The sequence below is a fragment of the Phaseolus vulgaris genome, chromosome 8 (assembly GCF_000499845.2).
Source record: "Phaseolus vulgaris cultivar G19833 chromosome 8, P. vulgaris v2.0, whole genome shotgun sequence".
Taxonomy (NCBI): Eukaryota; Viridiplantae; Streptophyta; class Magnoliopsida; order Fabales; family Fabaceae; genus Phaseolus; species Phaseolus vulgaris.
In genome coordinates, this window is record NC_023752.2 from 55,535,678 (window position 1) to 55,561,856 (window position 26,179).

General features: G+C 26.2%; 2 protein-coding genes across 2 annotated transcripts; one reads left to right on the forward strand and one right to left on the reverse strand.

The window, feature by feature from the left end:
- Window positions 1–9,655: 9,655 nt before the first annotated feature.
- LOC137824178 (uncharacterized) lies at window positions 9,656–14,874 on the reverse strand. The gene is made up of 3 exons (XM_068629661.1): window positions 14,571–14,874; window positions 11,363–11,690; window positions 9,656–10,056 (listed from the first exon to the last, which is right to left on the reverse strand). The coding sequence occupies exons 1-3, from the start codon at window positions 14,716–14,718 to the stop codon at window positions 9,846–9,848; spliced, it is 687 nt and encodes a 228-aa protein (XP_068485762.1). The 5' UTR covers window positions 14,719–14,874; the 3' UTR covers window positions 9,656–9,845.
- A 3,735-nt stretch (window positions 14,875–18,609) lies between these two features.
- On the forward strand, window positions 18,610–22,276 carry LOC137826210 (alcohol dehydrogenase-like 7). Its single transcript, XM_068632096.1, has 10 exons — window positions 18,610–18,934; window positions 19,080–19,216; window positions 19,592–19,638; window positions 20,174–20,499; window positions 20,657–20,739; window positions 20,826–20,901; window positions 21,008–21,072; window positions 21,159–21,254; window positions 21,544–21,708; window positions 21,834–22,276. The coding sequence occupies exons 1-10, from the start codon at window positions 18,883–18,885 to the stop codon at window positions 21,948–21,950; spliced, it is 1,164 nt and encodes a 387-aa protein (XP_068488197.1). The 5' UTR covers window positions 18,610–18,882; the 3' UTR covers window positions 21,951–22,276.
- Window positions 22,277–26,179: the final 3,903 nt, after the last annotated feature.

The following is a 26,179-nucleotide window of genomic DNA, read 5'->3' on the forward strand; positions in this document are numbered from 1 at the left end:
ACTAGGAGTACATTGACAATCCATTTTCAACTATAACTAAACCAAAGAGGAGTGAGTCATGATAATATAGTTGGTCATGACTACTCCTCATTACACTCATAACGAGAAGTTCCTTACTAGAAAATCCTCTCGGTCAAGATAGAAAACTATAAAAATCCTCCTATATAGACCTAATAAAGTATGAATGATTGAAACATATATATCCAAAGACATTACTTGTATATCTTAAATGACTAATCATTACTTGAATTTGGATTTTCAAGTTGTTAAGTCATTGTTCGGCTTCTTAAATAATGAAGCATAACTTGAATTTTTACGTTGTTAAGTCAGACGGAGACTTTTCATGTCTTATAACATAATTTACATAATAACATCTTATAACTTGCAAGACATGTAAGTTTATCAATAAAAATAGTTTAAAACCTATTTTACCATAATGAAACATATCATTCATCATCACATATATCAATATTTATACACAAAAATCACAACTATATCTCAATTTTTTGAGTATTATTTAACTTATTTTCTACTATATTTTCATAACTTTGATTTTCAAGTTGTTAAGCCGTTGTCTAGGTTTCTCAAATAACTATACATAACTTGAATTTTCATATTGTTAAGTCACAACTTAGACTTTTCATATCACACAATAATTTGTATAACATAATATCTCATAACTTTCAACACATGTATAACATAATATCTCATAGCTTTCAACACATATAACATAATATCTCATAACTTTCAACACACATAAGTTCATCAATAAAAATAGTTTAAAACTTGTATTATCATAATAAACATATCATTCATCATCACATATATCAATATTTACACACGAAAAATAACAATTATATTTTAATTTTTTGGGCATTATCCCATTTTTTTTTATTATGCTTTCATTTCTTAGACTTCTTAAGCAACAAAACATAATTTGAATTTTCATGTTAAGAAGAAAGTATCTTAAAACGACGTCTTCTCCTTATAGATATTTTTTAAAACTAAATTAAATGTCACTAAGTGAGAAAATATATTTCAAACATATTTTCCTATTTCAAGAAAATATTTTCTTTATTTTATTTTAAGATAATGTTATTGTTTGCAAATGTTGTATACTACATTATAACGAAACTTTTCTATAAATAATGGTTATGTTTATTAGTGTATCTTTATGAAATATGATTAATAAATATTGAATATTTGAATAAGATGAAATCATTGATACAATTGTGTAGGAGTTGAGTAATACAAAAATAATTTTATTTAGAATGAATATATTATAAGTATCAAGTTATAAAATATATAGATGAGATATCAAACTTTACTGAAAACCTAAATTATAAATTATACAAATATTTTAAATGGCAAAAGGTAAATAAATTTTTATGCTATTTATTTAAAAAATAAAATTATTGAAATTTAATATATATATATATATATATAAATAAATAAAAGAAATTACCTTAGCATATGTAAATTAGCAGTTGAGATTAGAATTATGGTACAATGTGATGATCAAAAGATATAATAAATGTTAATATCATATGTTAAAACACGACATTTTCTGGAAACTATGTAATTTTATAAATATTTATATAATTTTTTATAATTGTAGTAAATAAAAAATATATACAAATTAAATATTATAATGTATAATTTCCTCCAATCAATTATATTATATTATATTAAATTACTTAACTCTTATATATACTTAGCTTGAGGTGGTTACAAATATAATTTTATATTAATTATGAATAAAAAACAGAAAAATATTTATATTAAATATATTTCAATTTTTTCAAACAATAATAGAACTAATTAAAATTTGAGAAGATATATATACAATAATTTAATTTTTTAATAATATATATATAAGAAATTATCATTATATTTAATAATGTATTAATATCTTTAATAATATATTAATATCGTAATTAATTACACATAATTCTTAATTATATAATACAAAGTTAAAAATAAATATATTTAATGTACAAAATTGTCATTATATTTATTAAATTAAATAAATATTATATTTAATGATAATAACTAATATTATTAATTATAAGCATATATTTATATAGGTAATTAACATAAGGTTTTTGGACATGGACGTAACCAGAAAATATGTATTTATAATTTTTTTTATTAAGTATAAATTAATGGATGAGTATCCAATGTTACACGTGGAAAACAGTTAGTAGATTTTTATGAATAAAATAAATTCAAATGTAATTGGTTAAGAACAGGAATGATTCAAGTTTAATTTACTTTAATTACTTTTTAACAATATATTTAACATATTATAGATATAAAAGTATATACACGATAATATATATTTATATATATATATATATATATTTTTTTTTTGTGTAATATAATTTTATATACATTTTCGAAAATTTATTTAATAAATATATGTTATATTTATTAAAATTAATAGTACATTTCATTTAACAATATTAATAATGCTAATTTTAACAATACAATATAAAAGCAATACTCTCTATATATATTGATTATCAAACAATACAAAATTATTTAAAAATATTTAATGTATATAAATTTTGTATGATTAGTTTATCTTTAATAAAAGATTTAAAATAAAGATGTATATTAATAAATAAAAATATACATACTTATTATTTGTCTATGAAAATATTTACTACCTACACTAATATCTGCTCACCTGTTAAACACATGATTATCATTCATAATATAATATAATAAAAGTAAAACATAAAGGTAAATTAATATTTAAATAAAAAATTATGACTTTAAGAAGATATATTGAACACGTAGAATTTATTTAAGTTATTTGAAAGTTAACAAAATTTAGATGTCTTATTTTATTGATGACTTTATTACTTAACATACATTAAACTTTATTTAGATTCAATTACGATGTACGTAATTATCGTTCACATAAATCCAAAATATTTTATTAAACAACTCAATTCTCACAGATTTTCCAATTTTAAGCATTAAAAAAAACATTCAAATATACATATAAATTTATTAAAATATATTAAAATCATAAATATTAAAATTATTTAAATAATACGTAAATGATTGTTATTATTTTAAATGTAAACCTAATTCAAATATTAAATTTCATAATAACACCTTACACGAAGCTCTTATCTTTTAATTTTTAATAAACATAAGTATTTTTAAATCTCCCTAACTCAACATAAAACTGGTATTCACTGAATAAAAATTTTAGTCAAATGATTTCAGATTCCTTTTACTTTTACCGACATTAAATTTTTTTCACGTGTGAAACATATTTTTAATGTAATTATAAAATATTATATTATTATAATATAATTTAAAAATTAATTTATTATGTAAAAAAATATTAATAAGAATTTATTTTAATAACTTCTTTATTATAAATTAGAAGATCTAAAATTTGAATGAAAAATTAAAATTAATTTTATATCTATGTTTAAGCAAAATATATATATATATATATATATATATTATATTGGTTGAGTCGAGTGAACCCCATCATTTGATATTAATAGTCGACCAATCGAATTAATTTGTTACACTAATAAAAAATAAGAAGATATGTGATAGGTAATATCTTATAAATCCGGTAGACATACGATAAATGAAGTATTTTTTATTTTTATTAAAGATACTTATTAGATACGACTCATAAACAAAATAAAATAACTTACTATTAACACTATAAAGAATCATAGTTATATAAGATTAATGTACGTTTTTTTTATCAATATATCATTTACTTTTATACAGAACACTTACTTTCATCGATCGGGTTAACTCTTGATCAAGTATCAGAGAGCAAGTTCGAAGGAGAAAGAAGAGCAACTGAGGAACCACAAACAATTATTCAAGCCAGTAACAAATACTATATAGGCTATATACAAATACAATATATATATATATATATATATATATATATATAATTGAAACAAAAAACAACAAAACATTCGTTAACTAGATGAGAAGTAGATAAAGAGAAATGCATAGAGAGATACATTACTATTGAGAATTACAAACATAGATATTGGAAAGTGAATTTTAAGCCTAATTCTATTTTATCAAACCGACTCATAAAATAATGTTACACACATTTAAATACTATAAAATTGTTGGATTCCAATAGTAAAAGATGAATTAAAAACATTATTTAACAATTAAACTAAAGAAAGATGTACAACATATAGCATTCAAATGCATAGTGAAAGATCTAATTTTTTCACATCTTCATTCTCTTTTGAATGAGTTTTACTCTTGAATGAAGAAAGTGGATGCTCCCCATCCTTAAAAAGAAGCGACTCTTGCAATTGATTTTCTTCATAATAATTAGTTGAGTCAAAACTCATCCTTGGCCTTTTTGAAGCACTTGCTATGATGTCAATGTCACACAAGGGACGTTTCATTGCCCTCCTAAGAGTTAAATCCTTAGGAGAAAGTAACTCCAAATGTTGAACTCCAATTGGAGGCACAAAAGTTGGCTTAGCAATATCCTTCATGCCATGAAAATTGTTTGTGTCAACCCTATGAGGGTTTAAATAGTTGAACATTAAGGGGTTATTCCTTTGATGAGGGTGACTTGGAAAACCACTTATTTGACCTTGAAAACCAACATCATTGAATGAGAAATTCTTATTTGAGTGTGATGGAAGGCTCAAAAGATCCATTTTAGAGTAACCATTTTTCTCACTTGGAAAAGCTAAAGGCCACATTTTACCATATGGAGTTGCAGCCATTAATGATGCATTGGTGGTGGTGTTGAAGGAGCAACCATAAGGTGCCATGGATTGAGTCTTCACATCTACAATTCAAATGAAATGGTAATTTAATAAAAACAACAAGACTTTAATGAAGGTTTAAATATATTTTAATCTATATAAAAAAGTTTGGAGTGAATTTGGTTTTATCTCTGAAAATTTTAAAACTATTTTTTCTAGTTCATGTAATTTGAAAAAAAAATATATTATAAATCATCTACCAACAAACATTTTATTATGTGCTTGGATAACAATGATTTGGATGAGGTTGTAACAAGGTTTTTCTTTTATATTTCAAAAACTAAAAATACAGATTTTAAATTTGAAGAATGAAAAGACAAATTTAACCAAAATTGGAGAATTAAAAACATATTGATACCTTGCATGAAATTTTGAATTGGGTCTATTTGTGAAGAAGAAGAACCCAGAAGATCAATATTATGATGATAACCAAATTTATCTGAAGGCAACACTTGATCATATCTTGTTCTTGATGCATGAATGTTGATGTTGTTGCTTGAAGAAGAAGATGCATAAGGCATTGTAGATTGAGTCTTCACATCTTCAACACAGGAAAAAAAACAAATTTATAATCAATCACTTATCTTCAACACAAGACTCATGAACTTTATAAAAATATGAAAATTCATAAAAATTGATACCTTGCATGAAGTTGATGAGATGAGGATAATTCTTAGATCTGTGTTTCATATCTTGAAGTGTCTCTGAGTTAACTCCAAGTGATTGATACTTTCTGGATATTTCATTGTAACAATTATCCTTATGAATGCTTCCATTCTTTTGAATCATTTCTCTCTTCGGAGACAAAAAGTGATTCATCATGAATGTGAAAAAAAATAAAATTCTTAGAGAAAACTCAGAAAGAATTATGATACAGAATATTTTGCATCATTATCACCTATTTATAGTACAATATTCTTTCAAAACATGTACAAAAGGAAATTAAATTCTGAGTCATTACTCATTTATTTGCTTATTTCATATAAAAATGATCAAACCAGGAGTAAAACGCGTACCTTAATTAATCTCGAATTTAATAGCGTTAACATTAATTACAATAAAAGCAGAAAAACACCAGAGAATAATTAACTAATTGTCGATTTATATTTTTACATAACTTCAAATATACTTAATTTTTGTCACAACTTCAATATATAATTTGGTAATTAATAGTTGTAACTAAACTTTGTTCCATATAATCCATTTCTTCATTTTACATGAGTTAGATCCAATATCGTGATATTAGATTCTTTCTGAATTAGGATGCAAAATAAATAAATAAATAAATAAATAGAGAAAAAAATTAAAGAATATTATGAGTACATGCATTTCAAAGTTTTGTTTATTATATATTTAATTATATTTTATGTGGAAAATGTTGAGTCTTTTTAAAGGGGAAAAACAATTTTTTTTGGAAATAACAGTAAAAATTTAAAATTTACTATATAAAAAATATACAAAATATGCATATATACAAGAAGAAAAATAAAATTTTAATAATTTTTTAAATTTTGTTTAAATTCTGTTAATTATTGAGGTAATTAGACTTATCTTTAATAAGTGACATATGTTCATTAAAAAGGATAACCTTAATCTACTATCAACCTAGAAGATCGATTTTAAATTTTAAAGTAAAGAGTAAAAGGTCTTCTAATTAGTTAATTACATGTTATTGTTATTTTTTTTAACAAATACACGTGACATTTATTAATTAAATATCAAACACATTTTATATTAAAATTATTTTTTATTTATTTCACTAAATCACTAATTACCGTTTTTGCCTACATATACTATCAATTACACAAAACTTAGTTTCAATTATTTATTTGAGTATTTATAGTAAAAAATCAACTTCCTATGCCATTTGCATTAATAAAATATATTAATAAAGTGATCATATTAGATTAAATGTTAGCATATTTATTTAATAATACTATTAATGTTGATTTTATATCATATTTAATCATACTTCAATTAATAACACAGCAAATTATTCATATGAAAAATACATTAAACACTGTATTAATATTTGTCCTCAAGACTATTCTTTTATTCACTGCTTTAAAATATATTTTAAAGCAATAAAAAAGTTCATGAATATGTTTGATGAATAATAAATAGAACTAACGATTTTTTAAATTTATAATTAAATTTAAAATATAACATAACAGTTTATATAAAACAATATAGAATTTAGTAAAACTATACTGCTCTCAAAACTTTTTGCAAATTTGTTTTATAATAATAATAATAATAACCATAATATGGATATGGATATGGATATGAATGAATATATATTGGTATTAAGTTTTGTAATAACTATATGTATTTTCTAATATATATATATATAGAGATTACACTAATATATATTTCAACTTTTATATTTTAAAACACGTTCGATTATAATAAATTTATAAATTTATATTACATTAAATTTCATTTCGATTAAAAATCACAGTTTATAAATATTTTTAAAATAGTAGAAAGTACTTCATATTTTTAGTGTATAATTTGATTTACATACACGTATTAAATCCTGTAACACTGATTACATTTTTCATATACATATAATCATATAAAAGTCATAAATTTAATTACATACTAAATTAAGTTAATCAAAATATTTGACTTTATAATAATACAAAATAATTATGTATCATGTTTAATAAATATAAAAATTAATCAAATATAACAAAAATATTAATTTATGTACATACTGAATTTATTAATATTAACTAATCCTATGATGTCTGGATTAATAGAATTAATTATATATAATATTTAATTAATATAACAATTAATAAATAGACAAAATATTAATTTATATAAATAATGATTTAATAACATTAACTACTACAATGATATCCGCGGCGTCATTCTGTGTGCTCTATCCAACACAAAGGCAATATCAATTTCCACAGTATTTTATGCTTAGGATTTTAGTTCTTTAAAATATTTTATTAATAATAAAGATAAAAAAATATTTTTTTTCAATATAAATATATCTGTAAAATAATTTATAGAAATTTATTTTAAATAAAAATTAAGAATGTAAATTAAGAGAATATAGGTACACATTTTTACATTTATATTCATATATATTTCAAATTTTCTAGTATAAAATATGATCAAAATAATAATTTATCAATAGAAATATGAATATATTATATTAAAATACATTTCACATTTTCAATTTTAAAATCCACTTTATAGACTACTTTTAAAACAATAATAAAATAAAAAAAACCTTTTAATGTGTCATTTAAAATAAAATAAATAGGTATTAAATTATTTAATATTATATTTATTTAAACATAATAATTTAATATAGATGGACTCAAAAAGTAATAAATTTAATGAGTACATTTAAAATTTATTAAAATTAATCAATATATTCTATTTATAAATATTATTAAAGTTAATTATCAATAATATTTAGGAAATACAATAATTAATTCAATAAACATATTCTTAATTTTATGTATACTACATTAAATAGCACTAGAGAATACATGTATAGAATAAAATAGATTGAGTGCTTCATTTAAATAGACTTGACCAATTTAAAAAATAATAAAACTCAAACTTAGTCTATTTGGTGTCTTAGACTAATTTTTAATATTTGGTCAGACTTTTATTTATTTATTTTGACTTTAATTATTAGTTTCCTTAGCAACCTATTTAATATTAAGTTTTTTACCTAGGTATGTCATATTTATAAATATACTAATTTTCTAATAGGTCAATGGATTTTCATATAACTGAATTAAAAACTACAAAAATTAAAACTACTACTACTCAAGTTATGTTTTATAAGTATTGAGTTTAACTTTTTTACATGTTAAACTTGCTTTACTACTACTCAAGTTTCACAGTAACTTCTTTAAAATGAAAATCAATTTTGGATACAAATTTGTAAATAGAGTTATCCCTCAGTAAAATATAATCTTATAGACTTGTTATTTTTTTTTTATAATGCTATCCTACTTAATATTTAAATACTAAATAATCACAAATATAATGTATTATGAAATTTCTTCTATTAATAATACTATAGAAATTTCTTCTATTTCTTTATAATCAAACATCATTTATTTTTATTATATTTCTCACTTATTTCTCTTATTTTTTCTCACTATTTTTCCTCCATCTATTTTTTTTCTTCCCAACTAAGCACTAAACTTTAGCTTCTCTACATTAAGATTGTGAATAATTTATTTACTTGCATAAATAAATAATCATTTTCTTTATTACACTAAATCAGACAGAATTGGCATATTTGGTGAGGTAAAATAATAGTTTAATTATGTTTTTTTAAAATTTAGGATAAATATTTTTTTAATCCCTCAAATTATAAAAAAATATTCTATCTAATTAAATTTAGTAAAATGTGATTTTAGTTCTTAATACTAAATATGACTAAAATTAGTTTTAAAATATTTTATTTTTCAAATTTAATGTTTATAATTGAAAACATTTTTTTTATCGAGGGACGATAGCAAATATTTACAAATTGGGGACTAAAACCAGAATCATACTAAAATTTCAGGATCTGGAAGCGCTTAAAGTAAGATCTAAATATAATAAGGTATGTGATTACTTATTTATGTAGAGAAGAGGCGCTAAAATAGCGTTGACGATTTATTATTTTAATATTACAAAACTAGTAACTTGTTTAGTTATCCGCTCCAAAGAATTTGTTGAAAAAAAATATAGATTATAAAGATTTAATAAAAATGTCTATCTCAATTGAAAAAAATAGTGGCACACTCCCTTAACACAACAAAGTTTAATAGCACAATAATATGTTAGAATAAAGTGAAATTAGGAAGTGGTCATTCTTTCAGAACGAGACTAAATTAATTGGTAATATGAATATTCATTAACTTCTCACTGTAAACTCCGTATACAAGCACTTAAACTTGACCAAGATGGTCAATTCTCCTGACAGAAACATCTGTTTTCCTTCTTTTCTTTTCTTTCCACTACAAGATGAGAACACCACCTCGGCATGCTCAAAAACATGTAATTACAAAACATTTATAGATCTCAAAAGGAAATAATCTTCCTATGTGAGTGCTGATCTCCAATCGAAATCACGTCTCCATGATCATGATCATGAAAAAGTAGGGTCAAGACTCCAACTAAACACAGCACTGAACCAACAAGAAGTTTGTCATACCGCTCCACCCAGTGAAACTTCAGCTGACTGGCTCCATAAAACGACAGTGCTACCAGCGAAGTCATCACAGTTATTGTGCTGTAAATGAGACAAGTGTGAAGCTTGGTAAAAAGTGATGAATATCTGAATGAACAGTTTTTTAAAACTTAATTGGCATCTAAACCAAACTAGCATCAAACCAGATTAAGAAATTCTGGGCCCTAAAAGATTTTTATTGCAGAACAGCATTCAAAATTAAAATACAAGAAGGAAATCAGGATTCTTACATATTCCATCAAACAACCAGCATTTCAAAAAAAGTAGTCAAGGATGTAGCTACATTGTTAACCATCTTGGTTCAGCTTGGATGGCATGGCATCTCTAATGCAAATAATTTTAGTACCAAATATAGAGGTTCGTCAGACGTGATGTCTTGTTAGAAGCCTTAGTATAAGTTGTTATAAAACATGGTTTGCAGGATGACATGTCATTACAACTTGGTATTCCATGTATTTCCATGCACACTGTAAGCAAATGTTCAAGCCATGGAGAAATTGTTGTCGGAATCCAGACTAACGAGTCCAACCAGTTTTAACCATAAATTGGACACTTGTCCAATTATAATTCAATCTCAACTGATTTGGCAGTCAAACATCTTATGTTATGACCTGTTCAAAACATTCAACATGGTATAACCCGTTCATATGTACTGAAACGTTATATAAATTTGATTTTTTCATGGGAATTACAAGTTGTAGGAAAATGTATTTCCTAACATTGTAATGTAGGCAAATGTTCAAGCAATAGTCACTGTTGTCGGGACCAATAAGATTAGGTGGCCCACTTGGTCTAACCATGAATTATCACTTGTCTCTGATTATAATTCAATCTCAAAACTGAGGAGATGGTCAAACAACTTCAGACAAGTTTAAATCACTCGACCTGGTTTAATCAATATACTTTTTCTAAAAGTTTTAGTGAATTTCATAATGTTTCATGTAAATTATTCTAACGATATCCTAAAGAACTCAACCAGCTAGTTAAAAAGATCAACATGAACTGGAATCTCCCTAATCCCTACCTAGTTTCACTTTTTGGTTCAGTTTTATTGAATAAAATGAATTTCATTAGCTTCTCAATTGAAAAAACACATTTTCATGATCACGTAGTAAAAGATTTCTTAGGGGCTTTTGCTTTATTCGTTGTCAAAATCAATATCAGAATTTTTAATATTGATAATCATTGATACTGTTTTCCAACACATAACATATCACTTTAAATCACAGGCCAACAAAGATCCACGAAACATGCACATGGAAACAGAAGACAAGTATACACATTTGAAAACAAAGCATAAAATAGCAGGAGGGAAAAAATCCTATTGTTTAAGGCAACTGACTCATACCTGAACAATAGTACTATGATGGCAAGCACCATCATGGAAGATGAATTTCCAACAGCGAGAAATACTGGGAGAGTTGTAGCACAAGGAGACAAAGCGGGAACAAGTATAAGTCCAGCTACAGCCATTTTCTCCATTGGTTGGTTGTGTGAATGACTATGGCCACCCTTTCCCATTAGAAACAACAGAATATAACTACCACCCAGAAATACAAGCAAAAGTGAAGCAACCTTATGTACTGTTTCTTCACCAGCAATGGTGTTCGCCATGGTAATTGCCGTTATACCAAGTAGTGAAGTGGATATTACATGCAAAATTGCTCCAAGAGCAGCTGCATGAAATAAAATGAATGGTTAAAAAGCTTTGCAGTCATCTGAATCTTACTATAAATATAAAGGTAAAGTTAAACACCATAATAAGCTACTCAAAAGTTTATTGTCATCCTTAATTGCGGTAGCTGAGTTGATAGTGCCAGAAGTAAGAAGACCACTATGCCAATTGCTCTAGAAGTCCAGATATGAAATGCATTTGGATGGTATTCCAAAACAATTCTCCAATTCTTATATTTAGAAATAACATGACAAGGAAAACGACCATTTCAAGTCATTTAAGCACAATGATCCAGCATCAAATGCAGCCCTAGACAAAAATATAATTGGATGACCTCATGCCTGACCCAGCCTTCGCACCTGCATTTTCCAGACAGCAAGCCAGATTCTTCTGAACCCAACCTCTATTGCACCGTTTTCCCCTTTTGTTGCTTCTCCTCTATTGCTCTGTTTACCCACTCACTGTCCACCAGGCTGGGAAATGAGAACCAACTCTTTTGTCCTGTACGTTCTCTTTTCTTATCATTTTTTTGTGTTTTGTTGTGATTAATTCACGTAAAAAAAATCCTGTTGATTTGGTTTATAGTGTTTTTGCTCACTTTTTTTGTGTGCTCTGTTTTTCTTTATATATAAAAAGAGCAGCAGTTTTTGTTTCTGAATTCACATTTGTTTTTTTCTGTTCTTGTGATTTCTAGCATTCTTGTTCATTCCTTCTTTGCACTCGGTTTTTTTTAAAGCATTTATAATTCAAAGTGCTTTCAACAGTAATGAAGACAGGTACAAAGAAATTTTTGCAATCACTGGTTGAAGATGAGAGTGTCAGCTTTACCATCCATTAGATCCAGCAAGTCATTTCTAAATCCTTAGTTCTGTTATAGCTATCCAATAATTGATCTTGATATTGAAGCAACAGAAGGCACTTTATAAATACAATGGTAAGTTTAGTTAAAATGGAGAAATCATAGGTAAAACTTTAAAGAGCTGGTAATGTATAAGATAGCCAATTGCAAGTAGTCATAAGGTAAATGGAATAAAATGGCTCCTCGTAAGTGAATGTTCATTTTTTAGAATTTAAGCAATAAGAAAAAAATCCATGTAAATACTAATGCAAATAACATTTGTACTACAGTTGAGTAGCAGAGGATGTACGGACCACATATACCAAATTTGTAAAGACTTATTATTGAGCTTGACTTGTAGTTTGCCATAATGTGAGCATGTAGGTTAATATTAAATTATTTAAATTTGTAAAGTTTCATATAACATTACGAAACTAACTTTTATTTTTTCTTTTCAAAACTATAATATAGTTTATTTATTCAAATAAGAGAGGTAAGCATAAAAGGTTGCAAGACTTGTGTAAGAGATCTATTAAGGATACCACAAACTCCAGGTAAAAATCAATCAGTATTTGCTAACAGCGTGACAACAACAATTACAACACTGAATAAGAAATATGGAATCTAATCCATTTGGGAAAAATCAGAATAAAAGTGACTGAGAATGACGTTGGCAGCTCAGAGAAAGGAGTAAAGTGTCAATGTCCGCCTGTCCTTTTCCCCAACCTTATATTTCTAAAATTCTAATACATCACACACAGGCAGCAGCATATTTTCAGTTAGTCTTTCTCCTCTCTATTGCTCCTTTTTAATCCCTGATTATTTGGATCAGTAACCACGCATCCCATTGCTTCAATCGAATCATACTTGCCACCTGTATTGCTGTAGTTGCTGCTATTTTTTGTCATAACAACTTGCTTTGTATTGAGTATGGTATAACCAAGCTAAAGAACACTTTGAATGTCATGATGTAATTGATCTCATTCTCTTAAATGATATTGATGATAGTAACAAGTGGTCAGTGAGAGAAATGGGTGGAGATGGCAAAGATGCTGAAGATGATTTGATCTTTAATGATGATACCTCGACTTGGAAAGAATCTGCAAATGCAGCTGGGGCTGGTAAGCCTTTAACCTACCCTAGGCAGCAAACAAGATTGAAGCGGGCAGCTACATTTAAGCTTGCAAGCACTAGGGTAAAGGGAAAAGAGGTGATAGCAGTGGATGACGAAGAACTAAAAATAAGGAAGACGAAGATATCTACAACTCCAGCAGCAGTAATGAAAACGATAATAAAACAGGCTTAAATCTTTAAGAGGAAGATTGAAGCTTCCTATTAACAATTTTTATTTCAATGTAATGTTTTAATTACTTTAAAACTTGGAACTTTCTTATTACCTTGTTTTTGTTGGTATACTTGTATATTTTTCTTAAAACGTACAACTCTTATTATTAATTATGAATTATGAATATTTCATACTATTTTTTTACTTTATTTTCCAGCAGTGGTACATATGTATAGTATTAATTAATTAACTAATATCGATGTAAAAATACGACAACATTCATCTCTATAGCATTTCTGTGGTCGACCACTTCAAACCGCTATCTGAGATTGAATAGTTGATAATTAAGTACTTGACACAGATAAGACGAGGAAAAGGACAAAGACACACACACGCACACAAAAGTGGGAAAATATGTAGCAATTCAGCAAGCTGTATGCATTCAGATTCCAGATAATACCATCCAAAGGGAAAAGAGTACATGGAAACTCATAATCGCATCACTGGATTTCATCTTTATACAACTAACTCATTTATGAGAACAATTTATTCTTGTCCCACTCTCTTTACTCGCATCCAAGCAAGCAACAGCCGCAACAGAAGAATGCTGAAGAGAACCGCAATACCTAAACCCTAACGAAGATTCGCGCACCATACACAACAATAAACATGCCAAAAGCAAAAAATAAACTAAAACAAAAATGTCGGTGACCTAAGTTGCGCAATTATAGAGAAGAGTGGTGAAAGGAAGAACTTACTGACGATGAGAGTTGTGGAGAGAGTCCATTTCTGTGCGCGACCGACAATGGAGAAAGGAAGCCAGTGAGTAGGGATGAATGAATGGAGGAGAGAGACGGTGGCGATTCCGCCGATGGTGGACAGATCTTCAGCGGTGAAGCCACCCATTGCCCACGAAAATGGAGAATCTATCGTTCAGATCTGTTATGGAACTCCACAAACATGCAAACACTGTTTCCGATTGGGACGAGAAGAACCAAATCTGAATAAAATAGAGAAAAAAAGGTGGGAAAATGTATTCTATGTAACAAAATAAAATATTGCGGGTAATTTTGAAAAATAAATCATATATTTAAATAGTAGTATACCCATAGCAATATATTAAAATAATTCACTTTTATTTTACACAATTTTTACAATGTTATTAATGTATGTTGTTAGTTTTTAAATATTTTTAAGAGTTTTTTTGTTTTTATTATAAATATTATATTATAAATTAATAATATATATATATATATATATTTATACACATTTTAGAGAAAACACTAATTTAAATTCTCATGTTTTCTTAAATAAAGGAAAAACAAAAATTAGTCTTAAGCATCTAAAACTTTTATGTAATTCATAAAAAGTAAATTTTTTGTTAATAAATTTATATATTATATTATAATAATAATTTAATAAATTTATATTTTTTAAGTAGAAAACATAAAATTATAATTACTTTTTTTTATAAATGTTTGAATGTTTTCTTTCTTTATCTTGTCTTTATTGAATTGTAAGGTTTTATTGTATTTTATGTTATTTTTAATATAAGTATAATAAAATTTAGTAATTATTTTGTAATATGATATATAATTAAGTTGAATATTAAAATATACATAATTTCATATGTCACACATAAATAAAAAGGATTATAATTGATTTTAAGATAACAAAAATTATTTATAATTGATTTTAAGATAACAAATTTTTTTATAAATAACATTTTCTTTTGATAAAATTTTCATCTTTTATTTTAAGAAATTATTCTTTAATAAAGAATTTTTGAAAGTTTAAGAAACATTTCTTGATAAAACAATATATAGTGGATTATGACTAAAAACATGAAGTGGAAGATAAATTTTAATGTTGGCTATAATTTGTACATGTGATTTTTTTTTATAGGAATTGTAAAAAATTAGCTTTACGATAAATTATTTCTTAATAAGTTTAATAGGGTGATCGACATCTTCTATTGTTTTATGTTTAATTACAGGTAAGAAATATATTTTTTCAACATTATCGGTTAAGATTTTAACATCCAACATGTTCACGTAGAATTCACAACACATTAATTTTGTCCCATTACATAACCCATGTTTATGGTTTATGTTTTGCAACAATAATAATGGTATACTTTTTTTAACCTTTAAATATGAGGTGGCTTGCCACCTAGAACAATGGAGTGCAAGTACTCTTGTTGATATAAATTATGTGTATCCCCTTCAACTTCATCAAATGAAAGCAAATTATGTTGTTCACCTGGAAAATAATTGATAATAATGTCATTAAGTTTTTCAACATCTTCATTTTTTTGGGTCAATATATGGTTATGCGAACCACTTAAGATGCATTCCATTTATGAAATTCCAATTGTATATATGTTTGTTGTATAAGTTGTTGCATTGAACCATGTCCTTTAGTTGATAGGGTATTTTTACCATGTCCTTCGACAAACGATTAAAATACCATAAATTAAATTTGGTGATAAAGGTGTACAATTACAATTGACATGAATTTAGTCTTAGAGCAATTATTTGGGATGAAACACCCTCCCTTTAAGTAACAAATATGTTGCTTTAGAGACATTAGATCAATCGTTAAAGGACATTCGAGATTGTGATGTTCCATTTAGAAGAAAAAGTGATGATAATAAGAGGAGATTTTTGTCAGATATTGTCAATTGTTTAAAAAGGTACAAATAATTTTTGCATGTATTATTAAGTCTCCTTTATAGAGTAACACAAAGGTATTGCAATTACAACAAAACATTCAATCATTACAAGATCATAGTTTTGCATAATATCTCATGTCCATCCGAGATGAGATTGAAGCTACAAATTTTGATGACATGGTAAAAATACTCTAAAACTAGCAATATCATGGGAAGGACAATGTTCAATACAAAAACATAAACAACAAACATCTTCCCAATTAGAATTTTATAAATGGGATGCATCTTATGTGACTCAAAATGAATCCAGGTCGACTTGGCTCCACTTAAGAAATTTAAATACATTAAATTTAATTAATCTTATTTGAAATGGTTTTCTGTTTTAAATATTTTGTTTAGACAGGAAAATTTAAATTTAATGAATTTTATTTTTTTCATTTAGATACATTATTTCAATTACTAATATAAAATTTATTTAAACATAAAATAATTATTTATAATTCAAAAATATTTGATTCTTTTAGTTGATCTTAGTTCATTTTATTTTCCTATCAAATTTCATAAAAAAATTTCAATTGATAAATTTTTTCCTAATTAACGTCAATTGATTTTTCTTTTTTAATTTTATCTGGTTTAGAAATATTGGAATCCTAAATAAGAATATTCAATCTGTCATTTTTTTTTCTAATGGTTTCTTTTAATATAATATTTGTCTGTTTCTTACTCTTCACCGTATCAGACTATTTTTGGTTTCGGTTCATTATATATTTATTATTAGTTATGCCTCTTAATATTATTATTCGAATTAAAGTATTTTTTATTGTTTTATCTATATTATTAAAATTTACTTATTAAATAGATTTAATTATCGTATCTCCTCTTACAAGTGACTTACCAAAATATAACCCTTTAAATTTTGATTTGAATCATAGTTATTTAAGTTGATGTGAATCAATATTATTGTACAATGTTCATGACAGGGTTAGTAATTGTTACAAAGACCAAAAAGTATTAATTAAATATTATTTAATAAATTATTAAAGATATTCTATATTTAATTAGGAATCTAAAATATAAATTAAATAATTCATTCAGGGACTTTATATTTAATAATGACTTTATGTTTAATTGGGAAATTATACAGAAAACTTTACTATTTTTACTTATAAATAATTTTGGTATGTTATGAAAAAGAGGTTTTTCAATATTTAATAATTAATAATTTTTTTAAAAATTATCTCGGACTTGGTTTCTAATATATCATTTAGATTTAATAATTTATTTAAGAAAATTCATGCTTAGTAAGAATGTTTTGGGATGTTATATAGAAAATTTTATTATTTTGCTAAAAGTATTTTAGGTATGTTATACAATCACTACTAGAAAATCATTAATTAGAAAATAATTTAAGAGACAAAAATTATTGGTATCTAAATTTGTTTCTATTATTGATAAATAGTTTCTAGATTGATAGATAATTAGTTATACCTAAATTTTAGATACCAATTTTGTCAATATAGCAACTAATTAATTAGCTATACCTAAGTTTTAGTTATCAATTATTTAGATTTTGTCAATATAGCAACTAATTAATTAGGTATACTTAAGTTTTAATTACCAAATATTTAGATTTTAAAGTTGGTATCTAATTAGATACCAATTTAGAAATCATTTATCAAAAATAGAAACTAATTTAGATACCAATAATTTTTTTAGTCTCTACAATTGTATCTAATTTTTTCAATATAACAACTACTTACTTTTTGTTTCTAAGATCGGTTTTTATTTAATAATTTTCTTGTAGTGAACACTTATTAAACAAATTTGATTATCATATCTAACAATTTAAATCAAAAAATACTAATTGACAATAATCGAAGAATAATTATATGGACAACGTCTAAAATTTCAAATTCTTACTTTCTTTTTTAGGTGAAATTTAAAATGATCTAATCTTAAATAATTCAATTATTCTATTGATATTCTAGAATTCTTTTAAATTTTTTTATTCAAACAATTTACTTTTTCATAAATATTTTAAATTATCTACAAAATCGAATTATCTTAATGCAATTTCGTGTCGTAACATACTATTAAGATTTTCATTATGGTTTCGTATAAAAAAAGGATCATCAATTAGAATTTGATAACGTGGTGTTGAAAACCAAAATAGTTGAATTGACTTTCTGAGAGAGCAAATGTCAAATAATTTTAGGAATTCAACTGTGAGATGGAGTATATTATTTTTCAAATCCACACGTAACCTAAGCCATTTCCCACGATACGCCCCAATTAACACTATATATATATGCACTACTTATATTTCGTAGATCAGTTTCCAAGTTTTTGCTGCAGTTAAACCATTGACTCGTTATCTTGTTTTGCTTTGGATCGCCATGGAACATAATCTACCAACAGCAACTGAAGGACAACCTTTGAGATGTAAAGGTATGCCATGACATCATTCATGGAAACAAAATGTTCTACATGCTCTCTTTTATTACTTTTTCAGACAGTTTTATCAGATGTTTGAAGTTTATTTGTTATGTTTCATATGTATAAATCCTATCTGTTCTTTATCTGCAAACTGCAGCTGCCATTTGCCGCAAGCCAGGGTCTTCACTGAGTATTGAGGAGATCATTGTGGCACCTCCATTGCCTCGTGAAGCTCGGATTCGTATTATATGCACCTCTCTCTGTCATACTGATGTTACATTTTGGAATATGCAGGTTGCCATCGTGTTCTTTTTCTTTCAATGATTAAAAACTCCAGATATTAAGTCAGTAAACAAGTTTATTTGAGTGAAACTTGTTTCATAATGAATTGTTCATATGCACAGAATAGAGTTTATACTCTAATAATTACTTCTTCATTCATCTTATAGTTTTTCAGTTTGTGATGTTTATTTGGGATGTTCTTGAATTCATTAAGTGAAATTATGTTAAATCCACAACAGAAACATTCTTCTCGGTCAATGTCTTCCCTTCACCTTTTTTTTATTATTTATTCTGTCATTTATATTACTTTTTTTTTTTCTTCTTTTTGCCTCAGCAGAACTTCTTAATGGGTTTTTCATTAACTTTTTTGTGTCTGTGGCTTTGAAGGTTCCTCCTGAAACTTCTCCAAGAATCTTGGGTCACGAGGCTGTTGGGTGAGTGCATTGCCTATTACTCTGTTTAATTCCATAATTTTATTTACTGGATAAAGTTACACACCACTATTTATTTATACACTGTATTGTTTAATTTGTATGGTCTTTCTAAACTTTTTATGCTTTTAATATATAAATGTTTGGTAAAACATTATTGTAGTCCTGAGTCCTTACAGAAATGGTTTCTATTTTCTGTTCCTTATATCGGTTTTTTTACTTGTAGTTAGGTGCAAAAATTGTTTAATGCTAATTCTTAGAGTAGCTATTTTTTTAAATAAAATCCCTAGAGAAAGGATCGGATAGTTATGAGTCAGATTTCAGATTTCAAATTTTCAGCATGGATTCAATAGAAAAGCAAAGCATGTCTGCAAGCCTGCACATGATTTAACATTAGTAGTCTGAACATTGTTTTCAGAACAAATTCTATGACTAATTATTTTGCTTTTGCAACATTAAACCATTTTTTTCTCTACATGTTTCATTTATTATTGTTGAAGTGGATGCTGATGTTTCAGCCAATTTTGACATGATCCAGGGTTGTGGAAAGTGTAGGAGAGGATGTGACTGAAGTTACAAAAGGAGATGTGGTTGTCCCAATTTTCTTACCTGATTGTGGGGAGTGTATAGATTGCAAATCAAGCAAGAGCAATCTTTGTTCAAAGTTTCCTTTCGAGTTCGCTCCTGGGATGCCTAGAGATGGCACATCAAGATTCAAGAATTTAAAAGGAGAGACCATAGAACATTTCATGTTTGTTTCTAGTTTCAGTGAGTACACTGTGGTTGACATTGCCCATCTAACCAAGATTGATGCAGCAATACCACCCAACATGGCATGCCTACTTAGTTGTGGTGTATCAACAGGTAATTGCCTATACTATTCTAACATTAAATAAACAAATAGAGAGGAATTGTATCGGTTACATAATATAAATTATAGTCAAAATATCTGGTCATAAATAAGAACAAGGTCTCAACAACATTCATCTAACTCGATATTTTGATAAAACTTCCATTTTAGGAGTAGGTGCTGCTTGGATAGCTGCAGGTGTGGAGCCAGGCTCTACAGTAGCTGTTTTTGGGCTGGGAAGTATTGGATTAGCTGTAAGGAGATAATGTAACTCTATTTTGTTTGTTTTGTGGTTCATTCATAATGTTAAAAAGCTAATTGCAAGTGAATGGTTTCATAGGTTGCTGAGGGAGCTAGACTTTGTGGGGCAACTAAGATTATAGGTGTGGATGTCAACCCAGAAAAATACGAAATTGGTAATGCTTTATGTGCTTCATAAGAATGTTTACATAAGTTTGTTTGTGTTATTTTTGTGTTCAAATTACGTAATTGATTTTGAATTTGTTTCTCTGATGTATTTAGGAAAAAAGTTTGGACTCACTGACTTTGTCCATGCTGGAGAAAGTGAAGATAAATCTGTGAGCCAGGTCAACCCTCTTCTTGGCTCCAATTTTTGTTTAATTCAATAGCCTTAAGTCTTGAAATTTCCTTCTCATGAGTAGTTGTTTAGCAGGTTATCATAGAGATGACTGATGGAGGAGCAGACTATTGCTTCGAATGTGTTGGCAAGACATCATTGATGGAAGAAGCATATGCTTCTTGTAGAAAGGTCTCTCTCCTTTTCTCTCTTTGTCCCTCTATCAATCTATCTCTCAATCATGCATTGCTCTATAGTTTTTAGGGAGACATAAATATGCGATAAAAACAAGAATTGCATTATAATTTTCAAGTATCATTCTAGCACAGCTTGAAAATCAGCTAAATGTTGCACCAGTAATAGTTTTCTTTTGTACCAAATAATTTTGAAAATCCAATAGAAGTAGCACTTGCAGTTGTAATAGTTTTACAGAATAAATCATGCAAACTTGTTGAGTGTTTAACTTCTACTTTGCCAACAGGGTTGGGGAAAAACAATAGTTTTAGGATTGGAAAAACCAGGATCCAAGTTGAGCCTTAGCTGCAGTGAGGTACTGGTTAGTGGGAAGAGCCTGGAGGGATGCTTATTTGGAGGACTCAAACCAAAGTCTCATGTACCTATTCTCGTTAAACGCTACATGGATAAGGTACTATGTGCAATATCTTCTACTTCTTTCTTAAGTATATGTTCTTTATCTCCTCTGCTTATAATGTAATAATTATGTAAAAATAACAGTGCCATGATGCTAAGTTTATATCTTATTACCTACAGGAACTGAATTTGGATGAGTTTGTCACACATGAGGTGCAGTTTCAGGATATCAATAAAGCTTTTGATTTATTGATTCAAGGAAACAGTCTTCGATGTGTGATTTGGATGGACAAATGATGCTTTGAGCACTTGAATTATGACATCAGAAGTAAAATGTTGGACTCTGCTCTTAATGTGTTAGGATGAAAGAAAACATGTTCAGTGTAGAAACAGCGAATTCGCCAGCAAAGAAGCTACTGTAAAGGTTGTTGGTGGCCAGGAATGCTTCCAACTACTCTTGGTGAAAGATAAATCATACAATAAATATTATCTAAATTTCATACGAAAAAACAAATAAACAATATGTGTGTTTCTTAGAATGTCAAATCACATAATGCATCAGTAAAGGTTGTAATTTATGATATTTCTGTTAATAAACTCAATTATTTTTATCTTTCTTTAAATCCTGAGACGTGTCTACTTTTTTCTTTTGCAATTTTATTTTTTTAGATTTTATTATATTTGTAATCTTTATCTAATTATACGTGTTTTTTTTCAAGGCCCACTAGAATCATAAATATCATATGTTAATATAATATATAACAAAATATAATATAGTTTGTTAAAATAGTTTAATTAAAATTAGAATATAATTACAATTGAATTTTATTCTATTTATATTGTGGCATTATAATTTGCTAGAAAAACTCAAAATCTTTGTTTTATCCTGGTTCTGGATATATTACATTGTTACTTCTAGTTTATCCTGGTTCTGATATATTACATTGTTAACTTCTGGATGAACTTAGGAAGGGAAATTTTATTAGAAATGACTAATTGGATTTTGTTTTCGGTAAAAATTGTTTATTAATGAAGTTGATTAAAATTTTACCCTAATGACATAAAACAACGACAAATAATGCAGAGTAACATTTAATTTATATCTTAAGTGAAACTTGTTATGTTCTTATGTTCTTTAAGTGAATGAGTTACTTATTTTTTTTAATTAATTTAATCGCTTAATGTAACTATTAGCATCAATTGTCTTGCGCTGATGTGCGTTAATACTATAGTATTCTGAACTTAAAAACATTAAAATACATGAAACAAAATTACCTTATATTTTAAGACTGATATGTAAACAAATTTAATCACATGCAAAATAATATAAAACACATGGGACTAGACAAAACTTATGAAAATAAAATTAAAAATTAAAAACTCTCAAAAGTAACTTAAGCAACTGAGAGTTAAAAAAAAAAAAACTAACTAAATAAAGATAAGAAAACAAAAAAAAAAAAATTATCTAAAGCGTAACTCTTATGAATACAACAAAAAGGAATGATTGAATCCAAAAATCCAATCAGATTGACTCTTGTTTGCATTCTAACAACGAGTATAAAATTATATGATATTGATGCATGTCATTACCATTACTTATTATTGGATTTACCTGTTTTGGAGGTCTTCTTATTGACTTTCATTCCAATTTTAGGAAAATGTCCTGATCTATTAAAGGTTTGAATTGATTTATCGTCTTCACTTAATGATTGTTCCATATCCATTTTTTCAGCCCATAACTTATAGACAAAAAATGATTTCTTCTAAGAAAATATCAACCGAGGTAGATTCAAGTATATTCGTTGTCAAGCTGATCGAACATGACTCTTGAGTTTCTTGTTAATCACCTGAAAGATATTCAAAACAATTTTGCAACGTTAAATCTTGATAAACAAATCTAAAGTAACATGTTTGGCAACAACAAGTTTAGGACTTGTTGCATATTTGAGATGAGAGAATCCTTATAAAAGACTAGAATTTTTAAGAGGCAAATAGTCGTTTTTTTTGTAGCAAATCATCTAATTCATGGACATTCTCTAAAGAGTGAATATAAGTAAAAATATCATCCTGAGATCCTTAACCAGCCCCTGTATCAAACAGTTGCAACAACAGATCCAAGAGATGATTCTTCAACAAATTTCTTAGACTTTTGACCAATAAGAGATCTAACCTCCACTTGGCCAACAACAACTTCAACAAGGATATCAAGATTAATAGTAGTTCCCTTAACTTCTACCACCCTTACCTTATGAATAAGTACATCATATATTTGTACAACTACTGCATAATTATGTTTCTTTGTGATACCAACCACTTCCTTGTGAGGGATATAATTAAATAATTTCTTTGATTTAGATAGTCATAGGTTTATACTGCACAACAACAAGTTTGAATAAAACAGTAGGTGATTTGAGTGTGCTATTAATGTTATTAGGATGTTGTCTGCACACAGAAATACCATGTCATATCATTTTGCATGAAAAGCAAAATGGAGGCAACTTCTCAAATTCAATAAACCAAGTATTTTCACCAAAATTTGATTAGGCAAAACAAATATCATATCAATATCAATCAACACTTTAGCAAAAAAAACTCTAGATTTATTCATGGTGCAATCATCAAGAGAAAAATAGATATCAATCCCACTCGCTATAGAGAAAATTGCTTTTGGTTGCCAATTCATAGAAAGATCGTGGATCTTGACCCAACATTGAGTTTTAGATACTTGGATTGAGATTCCAAGACCCCAATATTAAAACTCTTCTATGTCTTCAAGGGAAGAAAAAACAAATTCATAAAATCATTTCCCAATATTAAGTCAATTATATGCTGCTTTATCGAGAGATATTTCTCAAACTTCCACAAAAATCCTTATTAAAGAATGAATAAAAAATGGATTTTTTACCAAAAATGTTGTTTATAAAAAAAATTGTTATCTCAAAATCAAGTATTATCTTTTTTATTTATGTGTGACACATGAATATATATATAATATATATATATATATATATTATATATATATATCTTAATATTATACTTAAGTGTACATCATTTTACAAAATACTAAGTAAATTTCATCATATTTAATTATTATACTAAAGGTAACATTAGATACAAGAATATCTTACCATTCAATGAATATAAGATACAGAAAGAAAACATTTAGACATTCACCTACATAAACATGTAATTGTCAGTATATATTTTTTTGTAATTTTTAATAATTGACATTTAAATATGTAAAATAATGAAACACTTAGAATGATGATCAACCAGTCAATATTGTTGACAACAAGGTAATAACAATTAATTCAATTCTACAATAATACATGTGATGGTTAGATACAATTTTTTTTTTATAATGATGATACCAACGACATTTTTTTATTTGTATAGATCATCTTCTTCATTGTAGGTTTATTGTTTACGAATTTATTTTATTGGATAGGGTCCAGAATAATAAAAAATCAAATTAAACACTTAAATTTAATAAAAGAGATTTTTTCTGTCAAAAGATAAAAATGTAATATATATATATATACACACTCACATGCACTTCTTAAAAAAATTAATTGTTAAAATTTATATATAATAATGTATATTCTAATTTTTTGTTTCTCTAATAGTATACAATACAAGATAATTCGATATCAAATCATAGTTGCTATAATAACAAACTTTTTTAAAAGAAATCAAAAAATTATGGATGATGTGTTCTACAAAGAATTAAGAAGACTCCTTAAAAGATAATTACGTTTTCTACTTAAATAATATAAATTTACTCAGTTGTTGTTATAATTTAATTAATAAATTTATTAACAAAAAATTTACTTATCATATATTACATGACATTTCAAATAGATCTTGAATACTAAATTTTGTTTGATCTCCTACTTAAGAATTTATTGTTACAAAATCACGAGAATGTAAGTATATCTCAAACTTCTAAAAAAATCTTTATTAAAAAATGACACATTGAAATAAAAAATGAAAATTTTACTAAAGATATAGTTTCTAAAGAAATTTTGTTATCTAAAGTATTATCTCTTTTATTTTTTTATCACATATGATGATATGTATATTTTAATATTACTTAATTATACATCATTTTACAAACTATTAAGTAAATTTTATATAAAAAACTTTGACATTTATCTACACAAACCCGATAATTATTAATATATGAATATTTTTTTTGTTTATTTTATAATTTTTAATAATTAATATTCTTACCTAAAAAACTAAAGTTATAAAACGATCAAACACTCAAGGATGAGCAATCAGTCGCAATTAAAGGATTTAATTAAATTATTAATTTTTACATTCCCAGCTTAACCGTCGTGATTTATTATTTATTATATTTTGAAATTAAAATGGCTATGCATTTGGTGTTGGAAATATTTATTTAACACTAACTATTTATTATCTTTAATAATAGAAATGTAATGTTAGAAATTATTTAATACTAAAGTGATTAATTATGTTTATTTAATTAAGTATATTGGTGATTGAAAAGAGAAGTAATT